This window comes from Gorilla gorilla, chromosome 3, assembly GCF_029281585.2.
Source record: "Gorilla gorilla gorilla isolate KB3781 chromosome 3, NHGRI_mGorGor1-v2.1_pri, whole genome shotgun sequence".
In the NCBI taxonomy this organism is placed as follows: Eukaryota; Metazoa; Chordata; class Mammalia; order Primates; family Hominidae; genus Gorilla; species Gorilla gorilla.
In genome coordinates this window covers 126,481,196-126,497,434 of record NC_073227.2, presented here as the reverse complement: position 1 = coordinate 126,497,434, position 16,239 = coordinate 126,481,196, and the positions used below count along the sequence as shown (strand labels likewise).

The window sequence follows — 16,239 nt, the reverse complement described above, 5'->3', positions numbered from 1 at the left end:
TCTGTGTGTTTAAGTGTGCTTTTGTATTCACTGGTAGTGATCTTTCTATATTCAGTGCCGCTTTCAAGATCTCTTGTAAGGCAGGTCTGGTAGTAATGAAGTCCCTTAACATTTGCTTATCTGAAAAGGATCTTATTTCTTCTTCACTTAGAGAGTTTAGTTTAGCTAGATATGAAATTCTTGGTTAAAGATTTTTTTTCTTTCAGAACATTCAACATAGGCCCCTAATCTCTTCTGGCTTTTAGGGTTTCAGCTGAGAGGTCCGCTGTTAGCCTGATGGGAATCGCTTTGTAGGTGACCTGCCCGAGTTCTCTCTAGATGCCTTTAACATTCTTTCTCTCATTTCGACCTTGGAAAATTTGACAATTATGTGTCTCGTGTATGATCTTGCGTAGAATCTTGCAGGAGTTCTCTGTATTTCCTGAATTTGACTCTTGGCCTCTTTAGCAAGGTTAGGGAAGTTTTCATGGAAGATATCCTGAAATACATTTTCCAAGTTGTTTGCTTTCTTCCCCTCTCTTTCAGGGATGCCAGTGATTCATATATTCAGTCTCTTTACATAATCCCATAATTTTCAGAGGCTTTGTTCATTCCTTTTTATTCTTTTTTTTTTTTATTTTAGTCTGACTGCCTTACTTCAAAGAACCAGTCTTCGAATTGTGAGATTCTTTCATCAGCTTGGTTTATTCTGCTGTTAATACTGGAGATTGTATTGTGAAATTCCTGTGTTTTTCATTTCGATTATCTTTGTTCCTGTCCATATTCTGAATTCTGTTTCTGTCATTCCAGCCAGTTCGGCATGATTAAGAACTCTTGTTGGAGGACTGATGCAGTCATTTGGAGGACACATGATACTCTGGCCACTTTAGTTACTGGAGTTCTTGCATTGGTTCTTTCTCATCTCTGCATGTGGGTGTTCCTTTAACTGTGGTGTAGATTGAGTACAGTCAATAGACTTATTTTCTGGATATTTTCACTGGGATGAGTATTTGTATAGAGTCTTTATTGGAAGCTGACTGACTGTCTCTGGCTTTAGAGTGGGTTATGTTAGTGAGGTATTTTTTGTGTTGAAGCTTTGGGGTTTATCCAGCAGGTGACACTTAGGCTTATTTGTCAGTTCATAGACTTTTGTTCAGTAGTGTGGCTCCCTTATGTTTCCTCATAGTTGCAGCCATGTTCCCTCTCAGTGCTCTGAAAGTGTGGGCTCCTCTCCCCCTTGAGTGCCTGCTATAGTTCATGACTTGGCACTCCTGGGCTGCCCACTGCAGCTCTGGGATGATCTCAGAGTTTATATTCCTTCTCCAGCTTAGAGGCAGTAGAGGAAGAGATCTTAGTAGTGGTTGTGGCCAAGGGTCATTTTTTTTTGACTCCTGGGGGCTCCGCCCCAGAGAGATGCAGGTCATCAATCACTCAGCGAAGTCAGCCCAAAATGGAGGTTTGTTCTGTGGGCCCAAGCCAGGAGTTTCCTGTCTGGTGATGAGTTTTGGGGAGTGTGTGGGACCTGTGGGAGATGGACTGGCCTCCTCTCCTTGGTTCAACTGCAGCTTGTTGGAGGTATGGATAAGACAGTTAAGGTCTTTGCTTCTTCATTAGTTCAAGGGTGGCTAGGGCAGTTCCACTGCAGAGACAGTGGCAGAGAGGCTTTTATTTGCCCCTGTAGGCTCTGTACAGGGAGTTGCTGAGTTCGCACTGGCTTGATAGCTCTGGTTGGGGTGGCTGGAACCCCAGGCCTGGAGGATCTGCCCAGTAAGGAGATGTGGGAACAGGAACCCGTGTAATAGTCTGCCCACTTTTCTGTAGGGCTGCTGCAGTATGCTTGGGGCCCACTCTAGGCCCTAGTCATCTCACATTTTCCAGAACCTGGAGGTGTCACCAGTGAAAGCTGTGAAACAGCAAAGATGGCGGCCTGTTCCTCCCTCTGGGAGCTTTGTCCCAGGGAGGTATGGACCTGTTGGTGGTTTAAAGGCACCTATACCAAGTGTCTGGAGACCCTGGTTGGGAGGTCCTGCCGAGTGAGGAGGAACAGGATCAGAACCCGCTTAAAAAAGCAGTTTGTATTCTGGCCACATTTTGGTAGAGCATCTATGCTGTGCTGTGGGATTCCTTCTGCCTTGAGTCAGCTCAGACTATGGTTTAAAGGCACTTGTACAAAGTGGCTGGAGACCCTGGTTGGGAGGTCCTGCCCAGTGAGGAGGAACAGGATCAGAACCTGCTTAAAAAAGCAGTTTGCATTCTGGCCACATTTTGGTAGAGCATCTATGCTGTGCTGTGGGATTCCTTCTGCCCTGAGTCAGCTCAGACTGTCCAAAGCCTGAAGGCTGGAATGGCTAAGGTGTCTGAACAGCAAAGATGGCAACCCACCCCTCTCCCTGGGAACTCCTTCTTAGGGAGGTGCAGTGCCACTGCTGGTAGCTGGCTGGATCCCAAGCCAGTAGGTCTTATCTTGTGAGGTGCCATGGAAGTGGGGCCTACGGGTTGTTGCTACTCAGCCTTCTGGATTCGGCCTCTTTCCTACGGGTATGTACAGGAGTCTAACCTTCTACTTTGCCAAAGCTGCAGCTACTTTTGCCAGAAAGCCCAATAATAATCTAAGGCTTCAGGGTCTCCACCTATGCCTGAGCAGTTGCTCTGCCAGGACTTCATGTAGCTCTGTCCGTCAGACTGAAGACTGAAGGCCCTGGCGGAGTGGGTTCACAAGGAGATCTCCTGACCTGAGGGTTGCAAAGACCTGTGAGAGAAGTGTGTTTTTCTGGGGCCGTTCATTCACTCACCATTTCCCTTGGGTGGGGGAGTATCCCCTGGTTCCATGTTATTCCCAGGTGGGTCGTTGTCCTGTCTTACTTTTCTTCATTCTCTGAAGGTCAAGTTGTTTCCTTGATTAGTCCCACTGCAAATACCTGGATGTTTCAGCTGAAGGTGTGGTATTTACTTGCCCCCTTCTGTTTTTCTCCATGAGAGCCACACACACTAGCTGCTTCTAGCCACGCACACTAGCTGCTTCTTGAATAGATTGAAGTAAATTGACTTCTAATAATAGCAGTCTTTAAGTTCTTACACTGTACCAAGCATGGTGCTAGTCCTATGTTGTATATACTGTTGTTATCTCTGTTTCACTGATAAACTGAAGTTTAAAGAGGTTAAGCAACTTTCCCAAGGCCATATAACTAGTAATTGCAGAGCCAGTCTTGTGCTTCTAAATTTTACACTATTTTACAGGTGCCTATCTTGTCTCTGCATAGGGACAGTTAAGCATAAACAAGATTGAAACAAATGAGTTAATAGAAATTAATGAGTCAGTGAGACATGCATTGATTCCTCTACACTAGATATATTCATTCAGATGTTATACACATTTCTTCAAATCTTACACACAAAATAAGCTATTACCTTCAGCACCTGTGTGTATAAGAGGACTAATCCCAGATACCAACTGAACAAATCTACCTGTGGTTATCTTTATACAGATGTAGCCACAGAATCGAGGAAAACTGAAGTATTTCAAATTTTACAAAGCAGTATTGCAACACTTTGAGGGAGAAAACATGATAGAAAGATCCTTCCCTATTATATTGACTTAATTTATAATATTTAATTCATTCAAAATCTTTTTAATAAAAATTTCCCTAAAGCTACTAATATGCTGATGTTTTTTAAAGCCCATTGAAATTTTAATAATATTTTTAAAGTAATTATCTTTGTACAGTAACTCTTAATGCTTACCAAGGTAAATCTTCGCAATTGAAGTCTAGGATTTATGTGACTTTAACAATCTGTTTAAGAAGTGATTACATATTTAATACTAGGATATTTTTGAAATAGTTTTATTTCTCTCTTGCCGCAAAATGTGACCCTGTACAATATGGAAAAAAAAGAAACTTTCTCTAACACCTTTTCCTTCCCTAGAGGAAGTAAATTATTTTTGAAATGTTGTTCAAATTATTTATAATGTCCCTGTATCATGTTTATCTTCTGTTTTGCTTTTATACATCATTTAAATGGGAAGTCTTTGCCTAACACAGTTCTTACATCTTCATTATAGGTGAAGTTTTTTTTTCCTAAATTGTGCTTCCAGGAGATTTAATGTCTAAAAATATATTTCATCTCGTCTTTTTTTTTAACCTATGTAAAATGATTTAAGTGGTTGCTTATGAAAGGGAGGGAGGCAATCTTATCCACAGGCAAAATAAGCTGTCTACCAATAAATTTAAGGGACAGCCTCACTACTACCACCAAGCCCCCTTCAGAACCTTCACCTGATGCCTGAAACGCTACTGTTGAGGCTTCAGTCATTTAGCTTGTGTTATGAATAGTCTCAGTTAAAATACAAAAAGCCTGCAGGTGGTAATATTTTAATCTATGTTCAGTTTTTGTGATTGCAGGAGAGAAGCAGCACATTAAGGTGCCAGCAATCTTAGGGAACTACCCAAACCCCAATGTGGGCCAAGGGAATGAAGAATACAGAAGAAGAAAGCTGAAGGACATGAAGACAAACTTTACCCACTTAACAATAAAAACATAATCCCAAAACTTTAGAATAAGAAGAAACCCTAATGTAGTCTAAACTCTTAATATTAAAGCCAAAGGCTCAGAGAGGCAAAACAGCAGTTTTTTGTTGAAATCACGTTTTTTTGTTTGCTTTTAGAAGATAGAAACATGAAATGTTAATCTAGGTAAAAATCAAGTCAGATATATTTGTTCTTCAGTATATTTTGAGAATTTCAAAGCAAACAAAAATTGCGTTTTATAAGGAGGCAATAGAAAATGTTTTCATGTAGTGACATGAATTTCAGAAGTGATGTTAATAGTTTCCATGGTAATACACAAGCAAACTCTTGTTTTCTTTAATAGTTGTAAATATTTAGGGTTTCAGTTTTCTTGGAGTTCATATTAAGAGAGGTCTTAGTCATGTAATTGTGGATCCAATTTATTTTATCTGTAAACAGCAATACTTTAAAGGAATGTTACTCATTTGCTTGAAATCAAGGCTGAGTTTTTGCTCAAGGCTGAGCTTTACTTGTAAAACTCTTACCTTTTGATTTAAAAAAAAAAAGTTAGTGTCTAAAACTATACCAAAGACAACCTCAGGCTTAAATTTGTTTTTTGAAAAACACATAAACCCAGTTGTATTCATTATTTCATTATGGCACATTCATCCTTAGTGAACACTAGTATTACTCTTGTCTCTTTGTCCTTAATAATTGATTTATAAAAACTTCTTCAAAGCAATTTAAAGATACTCATGAGCAGAGCAGGATAGATACTGATGAGAAGATTTAGTAAGGTTTTTTTCATCTCATTTGGGCTTAGGTTCAGTCTATCTAAATTAAAATTTCCATCCAATTGTATTCCCATATTTGAATGGGCTTTGTATAATGTGGGAGTATATGATAGCAACTGCTGAGGAATGTCTTCATGTCTGGATTGCTAGTTATGAAAGGTGTATTAGCTGTTAAAGAGCTCCGATTTGCTGTGAGAACCATCCATGACCCCAGTTCCTAGAGTGCCATACAGTCTCATTCAATCAGCCAGCCAGTCCTGTTTGAGGACCTGCTTTGCCAGGCAATGGGGATATAGAGTTTAGTTATCGCATCCCTGCCCACCAGAAGCTCACAGTCTTATAACTAAAATCGATACATCAAATAGATAATTGCAGTATAATATGAAATGGCCTATGTCTGAAGCATACCTAAATGTCATGGAAATATAGGATGGGCACCTAAACCAGGTGATGTCTGACATGATTCTTAAAAAACAAGTAGAAGTTAGTAACCTAACAAAGAAAAGAGAGAAGGCATTGAAAAATCACATTGTTTGAGGCCCAGAGAAGGTGAGACAGACACATTTAGGAAGTTACAAGAATTGTGGATGAGCATGTCTGGAATATATGAGAATTAGTAATGAAACTAGAGTAGGTAAAAGTAGCCTCATTGAAAATGTCTCATAACATGCTAAGAAATTTGGGTTTTATTCCAAAGGCAGTAAGAAACTTAAAAAAATCTAAACAGGTAGGTGCCATGCTCAGATTTTTATTTCAGAAAAATTACTTTAATGCATTGTAGAGGATGGATGAGGGTAGAGATAATCTTGCGGGCAAAATCAGGATTGAATTATCCAGAAATTTGATGTGTATAATCATTCATTCATATCCTGTCATAAAGAGTGAGGTCCCTAGCTTTTCCCTAAATAAACCAGTTTTAGTGAGCCTATGCTGAAGAAGATTGAGAGAAATTACTTTTGTTGCTGTTTCTTTCCCTTTTCTCAAAGTGTGTGCTGACAAAGGGAAATTCTATATCGTTGACACTTGCAAGCATTGTTAGATACTGGTGCCACTGGTTGGGGTGGCCAGAAGGCACCTTAGCATATTTGCTGCCGATACTAGTTACTCCAGGTTTGGCAAAATTCTGAAATTCATTTACTCACCAAATATGTAAGCGATGTTCTAAGCATTCTATTAATCCTTGCAAGAGATTCAAAGACGAAATAAATATAATACACATTGTTCCTATCAGTTGTTTAGACAGAAGTCATTTTCATTAGAAAATTTTATATAAAATCAAATTGCTGTTATAAGATATGTACAGATACTGTGGGAAGGGAAACTTTCATGGATGAAACATTTGAAGGATGGATGTTTGAATGCGCAAAAATGAGAAAAAGATATTTGGGCAGAGAAAACTACAGGAGATAGAAAACATATTGGTAACAGTGCGTGATTTAGTTTGGTTGGAATTAAAGTAGTTAGGTTCTATTCATGAGGACTGAACTGAGAAATACGGGCTTTGTCCTATAGGCAGTCATAGAAAGTTTCTCAGAAAGGATACAATAATCAGAACACTTTGCTTTTAAATTTTTTCTCTGTCAATATTGTAAATCAAGTGTATTTCCAAGAGAAAAGACAAAAGTTGGAGAAAACAGTTACTACAGTAGTTTAAGCTCAAGACAAATCAATATCTGAAATAGGCAAGGGGTAATGGGAATAAAAATGTGAGTACAAGATTTATTAGAGCAGTAGAATATTGGATGTTGCTATTGATAAGATGTTGGAAATGAGATTTTTGACTGGTTGATTTGGGGGATGGTGATGCCATTCAGACTATCAATAGATTTAGCAAAGAAAATCATGATATCTAAACATCATTTTTATATCAGTTAATGCTATTTAGTTATGGTATATGTGAGAGAACTGTGGGTTTAATTTCATATTTCTTTTTCGCTGTTGATATACTAAAGGTAAAACTTTCAGTTTGGGCTGAAAGGTCTATAATACTAATTATAATTAGTTAACCCAGCAGACAAACAGCCAAAAAACAAAGGTAGGTAGATCTTCTTGAGTGGTTTGGTGAAATATTGGTGTGTGTTGTCTTTAAAGATACGATGTCACTAAGTGTGGCATCCAGCAAAAATGCTGTGCTCTTTTAGGATGTAAAAAAACATGAGCTGGTTTCTGTGCTGAATTTTAAACAATATTTTAAAGGAATTTTCAAATCTTTTTGTAAATTGAAGAGTCTTTCTGAACATACTTGGTTAACTACCATGTAATTTACCTATACACTGTACCTATATTCTTATACCTGATTTTTTTCTGTTTGATTGAAGTACAGCATATCTACTTACAGCATTGTTTTGTAGACTGAATTATGAATACAGGAAAGTTTTAATATCTTAGAAACCTAGAAGATAATATACATTATCCCTACCTGTTAATGCTATTCTGATAATCCAACTTATTTATCAGAAGTTTACAGTAATTTTTTAAATCTGTCTGTGCATTGGGCTATCAAATTCTGTTTAATGCAAATTTTTGATTTTGTTCTTAGCACACATTCAAATACTTTTGGTAGTATCTGCCAAATGGAATATTGAGCTGAATGGCTTATTTGCAGGGAGGGGTACAACTTACTCCAAGACAGGGTAAGATATATAGTGTAAGGTCACCATATGCCAAAGAAAATTCATATGTTTACTGGAATATATCCTGTAGTGCATTCAGGGTAGTAAACAACCATATCCAAACACGTGGTAAAGTGACTGCTACAATAACTGGATGCTTTTATGCTTTCATAACTATTATTATTCCAGTCTAGAGATTTCATTGTAATTACTGCTGACTTCTGTAATGATGTTTTTTATCTTTTAACTCTTTCAAGTATGTCATAAAAAATTCTAATTTCCTATGAACACTGGAAGTTAAAAATTAGTGTTTATGGATACCATTGCCACTTTTGCCAAAACCTAACCAAAAATTGTAATGTCATTGTTGGGATTACAGTATCATGATATATATGTGATTGGGGCTAATCACCCCATAAATACTTTGGCTATTTCCTTAATAGTAATATTTCCTCTGAACTGGGTTCTTTGAAGCTGTAGCTTTTTAAATTCTTAGTTTATAAAATAGCATAGTGACTGACTGTTGAGTATTACACTCATTATAGAACCTCTTTAAGTGTGGTTATTGTTTACCCCATATCTGTGCTTATGTAATGAGAAAGGCCTTTTTAAAATGTAAAACATTAGTGTAGAGGATTCAGATTTTTATCTATATTATACAGAAAGCAGTAAAGTGACAGTCATACTTCTAAAATATGTAGTGTTGTGTGTTCATCTCTAACCCTACCTTTGTGTGAAGGTCCTATGTATACTTGTTTTCCACTATAATACAGTGAAATAAAACCAAAGTTCTTAGAGCATGGAAAAATGTGCTTATCTCAACATATTCTCTATCATGTCTCTTTCCTTGCCAGATTTTACTCATGACTGATGACAGTCAACTATGGTCATTCAGAGTCACCATATGTCAAAAATTTTCTCCTATTTTCCTCTTTATTTATTTATTCTTTCTAATAAAAAATATACAGAAATCTGTTGTTTGCTCATTTTCCAAATACCTCATATTTTATTCTGATTATGAAGTACTCAACAAGTGAAAAAAGTATTCACCTACCTAGATTTACAATATAATCTGACCACCTCTCTAATGTCTAGAAGTTGCCTAAAGCAGTTCTATTTCATCTAATGCTGTCTGTGTCACATGGGAAATTGTATTGTAGGCCATGTAAATACTTTCCAAGGAAACAAGAAAAGATTTCTAAATAACCAAAGTTGTCTTCATTATCCAACTTATATAAACAACAGGCTATTCATTGTAAATATACTTATTTATAACTAGGCCAATCTCATTATCCTCTGTTTTTTGCCGGTAATACATTCTCCTCTGCTGTTTTCCAGTAATGATAGACGATTTAGAGGTTTGACCACCATGTCTACAGACATTCATGCTTACCCAATCATTTTTGTGCTATAAGTTTTATGACAAGAGTGTTCTTAGATATTATCCAGGACATTTTGGTTGAAGTAGATTAAGAATAAGGAAAGTGTGGTTTAAAACTCTGTTTCTTTTGTGCCTTATTTTCCAAAGTGTAGCTTAAAAAAGGTTTGGAATTATTTTGTATTTTGAAAAACTTTCTCTTTCAAAAAAGACTCTGTTGCCGTCATATTTTGTGAAGCATTTTAATATTTAATCTAGATTTTTTAAACAAATAATAAATCACAAGGATAATAGGATAATAACTTTATGACATACTTTTAGTAACTGAAAGGAGTTTAGATTAAAATCTTTAAAGGCACATAATAAATAGGTGATATTGAACCTACAAAATCACCTTAATACTTATCTATGATTATAGATATAGTTACTAGGTATGGTTATTTAGATATAGATGGGTACTTTTTTAACCAAATACAGTATTCACTGAATGTATCTATTAAACAGTTCTTCTTTTAGAGTCAGGGTCTTCTAATTTTCTAATACGTGGCTGAACAAATTTTATGGATGGCTGAACAAATTTTATGGAAGAGGCACTTAAAGGTGACTTTACATGTAAAGCTTAACACAGTCTGAGCATTATCTTTTATGTCTTTTATTTCTGATTTTCAAGGGAGAGAATCTCATTGGCTCAGCCTGCATCATATATCCACCATCACCCTCCCCTCCACCATCCTGTCAGTCATGGTTATAGCAGGGTTATCTGATACCAACACGACAACCTAGGCTCACCCTTTCCTCAGGGTCAGTGGTTGGTGCTCTTCCAAACAAGAAAACAGCAGGTGGGCAGGCAGCCCAAACATGTCTGCTACAGCATTTCACCAGGATAGATTTGTATTGCTTTTGCTACTCTAAACACACTAAAAAAAGGAAAGATGTTCATAGTTGAAAAGGTTGTTTGATAAATATGGAAACACTCTCTGGCAACTGATTCAGGCCTCACAGATGTAGATATAGGTGCTGAGAATATATGAGTTGTTTGTTAGGTTCTTAGTATGTGTTATAAAAAACTTTCATTTTAAGTAGATCTTTACTGAAAATAAAAGTACTTTCAGTTTTTTAAAAAAAGTACCATCAGAGTAATTATATTCTGAGAGAAAAGTCATTACTCTTCAGGAAAACTGCAATTGGGAATATTGAATAATTAGAAATGTTTGAGAAACTAATGCTGATGAAGTTCAAAGGTAATCTACCCATGATCATAAATTCTCTGCCCATTCTAGAAAACTTCAACTAAACAATGCCTACTGGAATGTTAATGTTGATTCTCTCTCCTTTCATTTTTCAGAACTTATTTACAGTTCTTTCTCTCATTATTAATGTCATACCCTTTTCTTTAAAAAAAAAGATGAAGCAGCAGCTGACTAGAAAATTTAAATTGTAAGATATGTAGTCCATCTCCACCATCTCCACTCATTATAGAACCTCTTTAAGTGTAGTTATTGTTTACCCATATCTGTGTTTATGTAATGAGAGATGCTTTGATGTAAGATCCTTTTATATCTTTGGCTAGTCATCTTCCTTTCTCTTTTCTACTTCATTTTCAAATTTAACTTTTTTTTTTCTCCTGGAGGTGCCTTACTTCATTTAGATAAAATACTCACATAAGCTGGAAGATGTTTAGTACTATCTTCTGGGAGTCACTTAGCTCTGTGAGTTTCCCTCAGACACTCAGGATTGCACACAAATAAATGTTTTCCTTAAACTTTCCTTCTCAGCTTTATTCGTGGTCACATTTCAGGAAGCATCAACATTCCATTCAGTGCTGCCTTCACTGCAGAAGGGGAGCTTACCCAGGGCCCTTACACTGCTGTGCTCCAGAACTTCAAAGGGAAGGTCATTGTCATCGTGGGGCATGTGGCAAAGCATACAGCTGAGGTAAGTATATTCAGAAATGTCATATGTACATATGATGAGTGATTTACCTGCCTTCTATATGAAGGTTATCTAAAAGTATATTTCTTCAGGAGTTAGTCACAAATACTATGAGCTTTGAAGATTTGTCTGTGTTCTTATATGGAAGAGTTTGTCTGCCTTTAATTGAAGCATTTTTCCTTCAGTGTTCAGCATCAGAATCAACAGTCACCTTAAAAAAATCAAAATAATAGCCTAAGGCTGTTTTTTTCTAACTGCTTTCTGAAATTGTAAAGAAGTAGCTTGAATTCCCTCCACTGGAGAAAAACAGTAGTGTTCAAGTGTAGGCTCTGAGAGCTGGTCATGATGAGATTTGTTAGATTTAGAAATTGTGTTTACTAGAGACTCAAAGCTTTTTGATGATAGAGAATTCAGGGAGAATGTCAACTGTCAGACATGAGAAGTACATGAAACAATAAAATGGCTTCCTTCTTCCATGGCTATGTTCTAAGCAAATTGAAAAATAAAACAAAGAGTAGCATATGAAGGCCAAAAATATCTTTATTTTTTAATAAAAGACAAGTTGAAGACTGTAGCTTAGTATGAGAGCCAAATGGACTTACTTAAAAACAAGCAGCCAGAGAAGGTATCTAGATATAGGCAACGTTGAACGAGTACAGGATCTTTCTCTAAAAGGGAAGAATCTGCTCCTAGAAAAGTAGCAGAGGTAACTTGCTCCCTGCAGACAGCTTTTTTCTAAAAGGAAAATAAGCAGGACTGAGCCTTCCCAAATTTACCAATCAGATAAATCCTTCAACCTCCCAGGGCACAGAGAATAGAGGGACAAAGAGAAAGGCCAGGAATATGCTTAGGAAAATTCTGTCATCAGGGAAATCAGGAGTGGAGACAAAATATTTGCCTTGATTGTACATATTCCTTTGAGCACTCCTGAAATGTGGTCACTGAAAATTTCAGATTAGAACTTTAAAACTTTATTTTTTTTTTACTCTTAGTAATCAGAGAAATAACCTAAAATGTCTTTTATTATAAAAACTAATAACCACACTTTGTTGAACACTTGGAAAATATAGAGAGACCAAAAAAGGAAATAAAAAGTATGCGTGATTTTACCACCTGGGAGGCAAAAAACACTTCTTGAATTTTTTTATTGGAAAATTATAATTCCTCCATTCAATTCAATTCTGATATTGGCTAAAGGTAACCCTCCCATCCCCACCTGCACATACCCAATACTGATACAAACTCAGAAAAAAGGAAACATGAAAATACTTTGCTCTTTTATTCCTAGAGCGAGTGTGTATGAAGTCCATGAAAACAACATGTAAGGGTTACATTTAGAGAACTATGCCATATGATTTCATAGTAAGGAACTAGGCTATTGATTTTTCCAAATTTGATGCCTTCACTATAATTTTCAAGTCTTTTAAGTTTTTGCTTTTCACAGAGCAAAATCGAGAGGAATAGAAATTTCCCATATACCACTACCCCACACATGCACAACCTTTCCCATTATCAGCCTCCCCCATCAGAGTGGTACATTTGTTACAACTAATGAACCTTCATTGACACATCATTATCATCCCAAGTCCACAGTTTACATCAGGGCTCACTCTTGGTGTTGTATATTATTTTTAATTTGTAATAAATTTTTATTAACTTTTATTTTAGGTTCAGGAGTACATGTGCAGGTATGTTATATAGGTAAACATGTCATAGGCATTTGTTGTACAGGTTATTTTATCACCGAGGTACTAAGCCTAGTACCCAATAGTTATTTTTTCTGCTTCTCTTCCTCCTCCCACCCTCCAGCCTCAAGTAGGGCCCAGTGTCTGTTTTTTCCATCTTTGTTAGAAATTTAAAACTGTAAAAGTCAGATTAGAACTTTAAGACTATTGATCATAAACCATTTTAAGCATCCAACAATCCATGTCTCAGAAGTACAGGACTGATAGCAGCATTAACTTTTTGTTTGTTTGTTTGAGACGAGTCTCGCCCGTTCGCCCAGGCTGGAGTGCAGTGGTGCAATCTCAGCTCACTACAAGCTCCGTCTCCCAGGTTCACACCCTTCTCCTGCCTCAGCCTCCCGAGTAGCTGGCACTACAGGCACCCACCACCACGCCCAGCTAATTTTTTCCTATTTTTAGTAGAGACGGGGTTTCACCATGTTAGACAGGGTGGTCTCAATCTCCTGACCTCGTGATCCTCCCGCCTCGGCCTCCCAAAGTGCTGGGATTACAGGCGTGAGCCTCCGCACCTGGCCAGCATTAACTTTTGACACTAAATGAAAGTCATTCTTAATGATGAAACTTAACTAACCGTACTAAAGAAGTATGCAAGTGGATATTACTTCTAAGTTATAAATCACTCACCTATCTTTTATATAACTATATCTACCATCCAACAGACAACAATCTCAATACACCTATTTCAGAGAAAGTCAGAAAATAGTAACACACATGGTTTGGCTATTTGTCCCCTCCAAATCTCATGTTGAAATGTAATCTCCAATGTTGGAGGCTGGCCTGGTGGTGAGAGGTGACAGCGTGCTGGCAGCCCTTGCAGCCCTTGCTCGCTCTTGGCACCTCCTCGGCCTCAGCACCCACTCTGGCTGCACTTGAGGAGCCCTTCAGCTCACCACTGCACTGTGGGAGCCCCTTCCTGGGATGGCCGAGGCCGGAGCCAGCTCCTTCAGCCTGCGGGGAGGTGTGGAGGGAGAGGCACAGGCGGGAACCGGGACTGCGCACATTGCTTGCAGGCCAGTTAGAGTTCCAGGTGGGCGTGGGCTTGGCGGCCCCACACTGGGAGCAGCCGGCTGGCTCTGGGCAGTGAGGGGCTTAGCACTCAGGCCAGCAGCTGCGGAGGGTGCGCCAGGTCCCCCAGCAGTGCTGGCCCACCAGCGCTGCACTTGATTTCTCACCGGGCCTTAGCTGCCTGCCCGCAGGGCAGGGCTCGGGACCTGCAGCCCGCCATGCCTGAGCCTCCCCCCAACCCACCGTGGGCTCCTGCCCAGCCCAAGACTCCCCAACGAGTGCTGCCCCCTGCTTCACGGCACCTGGTCCCATCGACTGCCCAAGGGCTGAGGAGTGTGGGTGCACGGTGTGGGACTGGCAGGCAGCTCCACCTGCGGCCCCAGTGTGGGATCCACTGGGTGAAGCCAGCTGGGCTCCTGAGTCTAGTGGGGACTTGGAGAACCTTTATGTCTAGCTAAGGGATTGTAAATACACCAATCAGCACTCTGTATCTAGCTCAAGGTTTGTAAACATACCAATCAGCACCCTGTGTCTAGCTCAGGGTTTGTGGATGCACCAATCAGCACTCTGTATCTAGCTAATCTGGTGGGGACTTGGAGAATCTTTATGTCTAGCTAAGGGATTGTGAATACACCAATCGGCACTCTGTATCTAGCTCAAGGTTTGTAAATGCACCAGTCAGCACTCTGTGTCTAGCTCAGGGTTTGTAAATACACCAATCAGCACTCTGTATCTAGCTAATCTAGTGGGGAGGTGGAGAACTTTTGTGTCTAGCTCAGGGATTGTAAATGCACTAATCAGCACCCTGTCAAAACAGACCAATCAGCTCTCTGTAAAACAGACCAATTGGCTCTCTGTAAAATGGACCAATCAGCAGGATGTGGTTGGGGCCAGATAAGAGAATAAAAGCAGGCTGCCCCAGCCAGCAGTGGCAACCTGCTCAGGTCCCCTTCCACACTGTGGAAGCTTTGTTCTTTCGCTCTTTGCAGTAAATCTTGCTGCTGCTCATTCTTTGGGTCCACACTGCCTTTATGAGCTGTAACACTCACCACAAAGGTCTGCAGCTTCACTTCTGAAGCCATCAAGACCACGAACCCACCGGGAGGAACGAACAACTCCAGATGTGCCGCCTTAAGAGCTGTAACACTCACTGCAAAGGTCTGCAGCTTCACTCCTGAGCCAGCGAGACCACGAACCCACCAGAAGGAAGAAACTCCAAACACATCCGAACATCAGAAGGAACAAACTCTGGACGCGCCGCCTTTAAGAACTGTAACACTCACCACAAGGGTCCGTGGCTGCATTCTTGAAGTCAGTGAGACCAAGAACCCACCAGTTCCGGACACAGTGGGAGGTGTTTGGTCATGGGGGCAGATCCCTCGTGAATGGCTTGATGTCCTCTCCATGGTAATAAGTGAGTTCTCACTCTGTTAGTTCACATGAGAGCTCGTTGTTTAAAAGTCTGGCTCTTCCTCCTTTCTCTTGTTCCTGCTCATGCCATGTGACATGCTGGCTCCCTGTTACCTTCCACCATGATTGTAAGCTTTGTGAGGTTTCATCAGAGATAGATGTCAGCACCACGCTTTCTGTAAAACCTGCAAAACTGTGAGCCAGTTAACCATCTTTTTTTAATAGATTGCCCAGTCTCAGGTACTTCTTTATAGCAACACAAGAACAAACTAACACAGATGATTGGTACCAGGAGTGGGGTGTTGCTGTTGAATACCTGAAAATGTGGAAACAGCTTTGGAACTGAGTAATAGGCAGAGGTTGAAAGAGTTTGGAAGGCTCAGAAGAAGACAGGAAAATGAGTAAAAGTTTGAAACTTCTTAGAGACTGATTAAATAGTTGTAACCAAAATGCTGATAGCTGTATGGACAATAAAGTCCAGGCTGATTAAGTCTTAGGTGGAAATGAGAGAGTTATTGGGAACTGGAGTTAAGATTACCCATGTTACACCCTGGCAAAGAACTTGACAACAGTGTGTTCATGTCATAGGGATCTGAGTTTAAACTTAATTATGATGACAAGATACCTGGCAGAAAAAAAAAGTCTAAGCAGCAAAGCATTCAAGAAGTGGTATGGCTTCTTCTAACACCCTAAGTCATATATGGAAGCAAATAAAAGACTTAAAGTTATATTTAAAAGGGAAGCAGAGCATAAAAATTTGGAAAACTTGTAGCCCAGCCCTATGGTAGAAAAAATCCAAGCAGGCTACAGAGCAACCATTTGCTAGAGAGATTAGCGTGACTAAAAGGGAGCCAAGTTCTAATAGCCAAGACAACGGGT

General features: G+C 39.1%; 1 protein-coding gene across 3 annotated transcripts in view; it reads left to right on the top strand.

Moving 5' to 3' along the window:
• The window catches only part of TBCK (TBC1 domain containing kinase), a 265,095-nt gene that overhangs the window by 204,434 nt on the left and 44,422 nt on the right, over positions 1-16,239 (top strand). For all 3 annotated transcript variants that reach the window (XM_019025572.3, XM_063705458.1, XM_055384855.2), the window contains exon 25: positions 11,044-11,203. In XM_019025572.3, the coding sequence (XP_018881117.1) occupies positions 11,044-11,203 (160 nt within the window). The remainder of the gene's footprint in view (positions 1-11,043; positions 11,204-16,239) is intronic.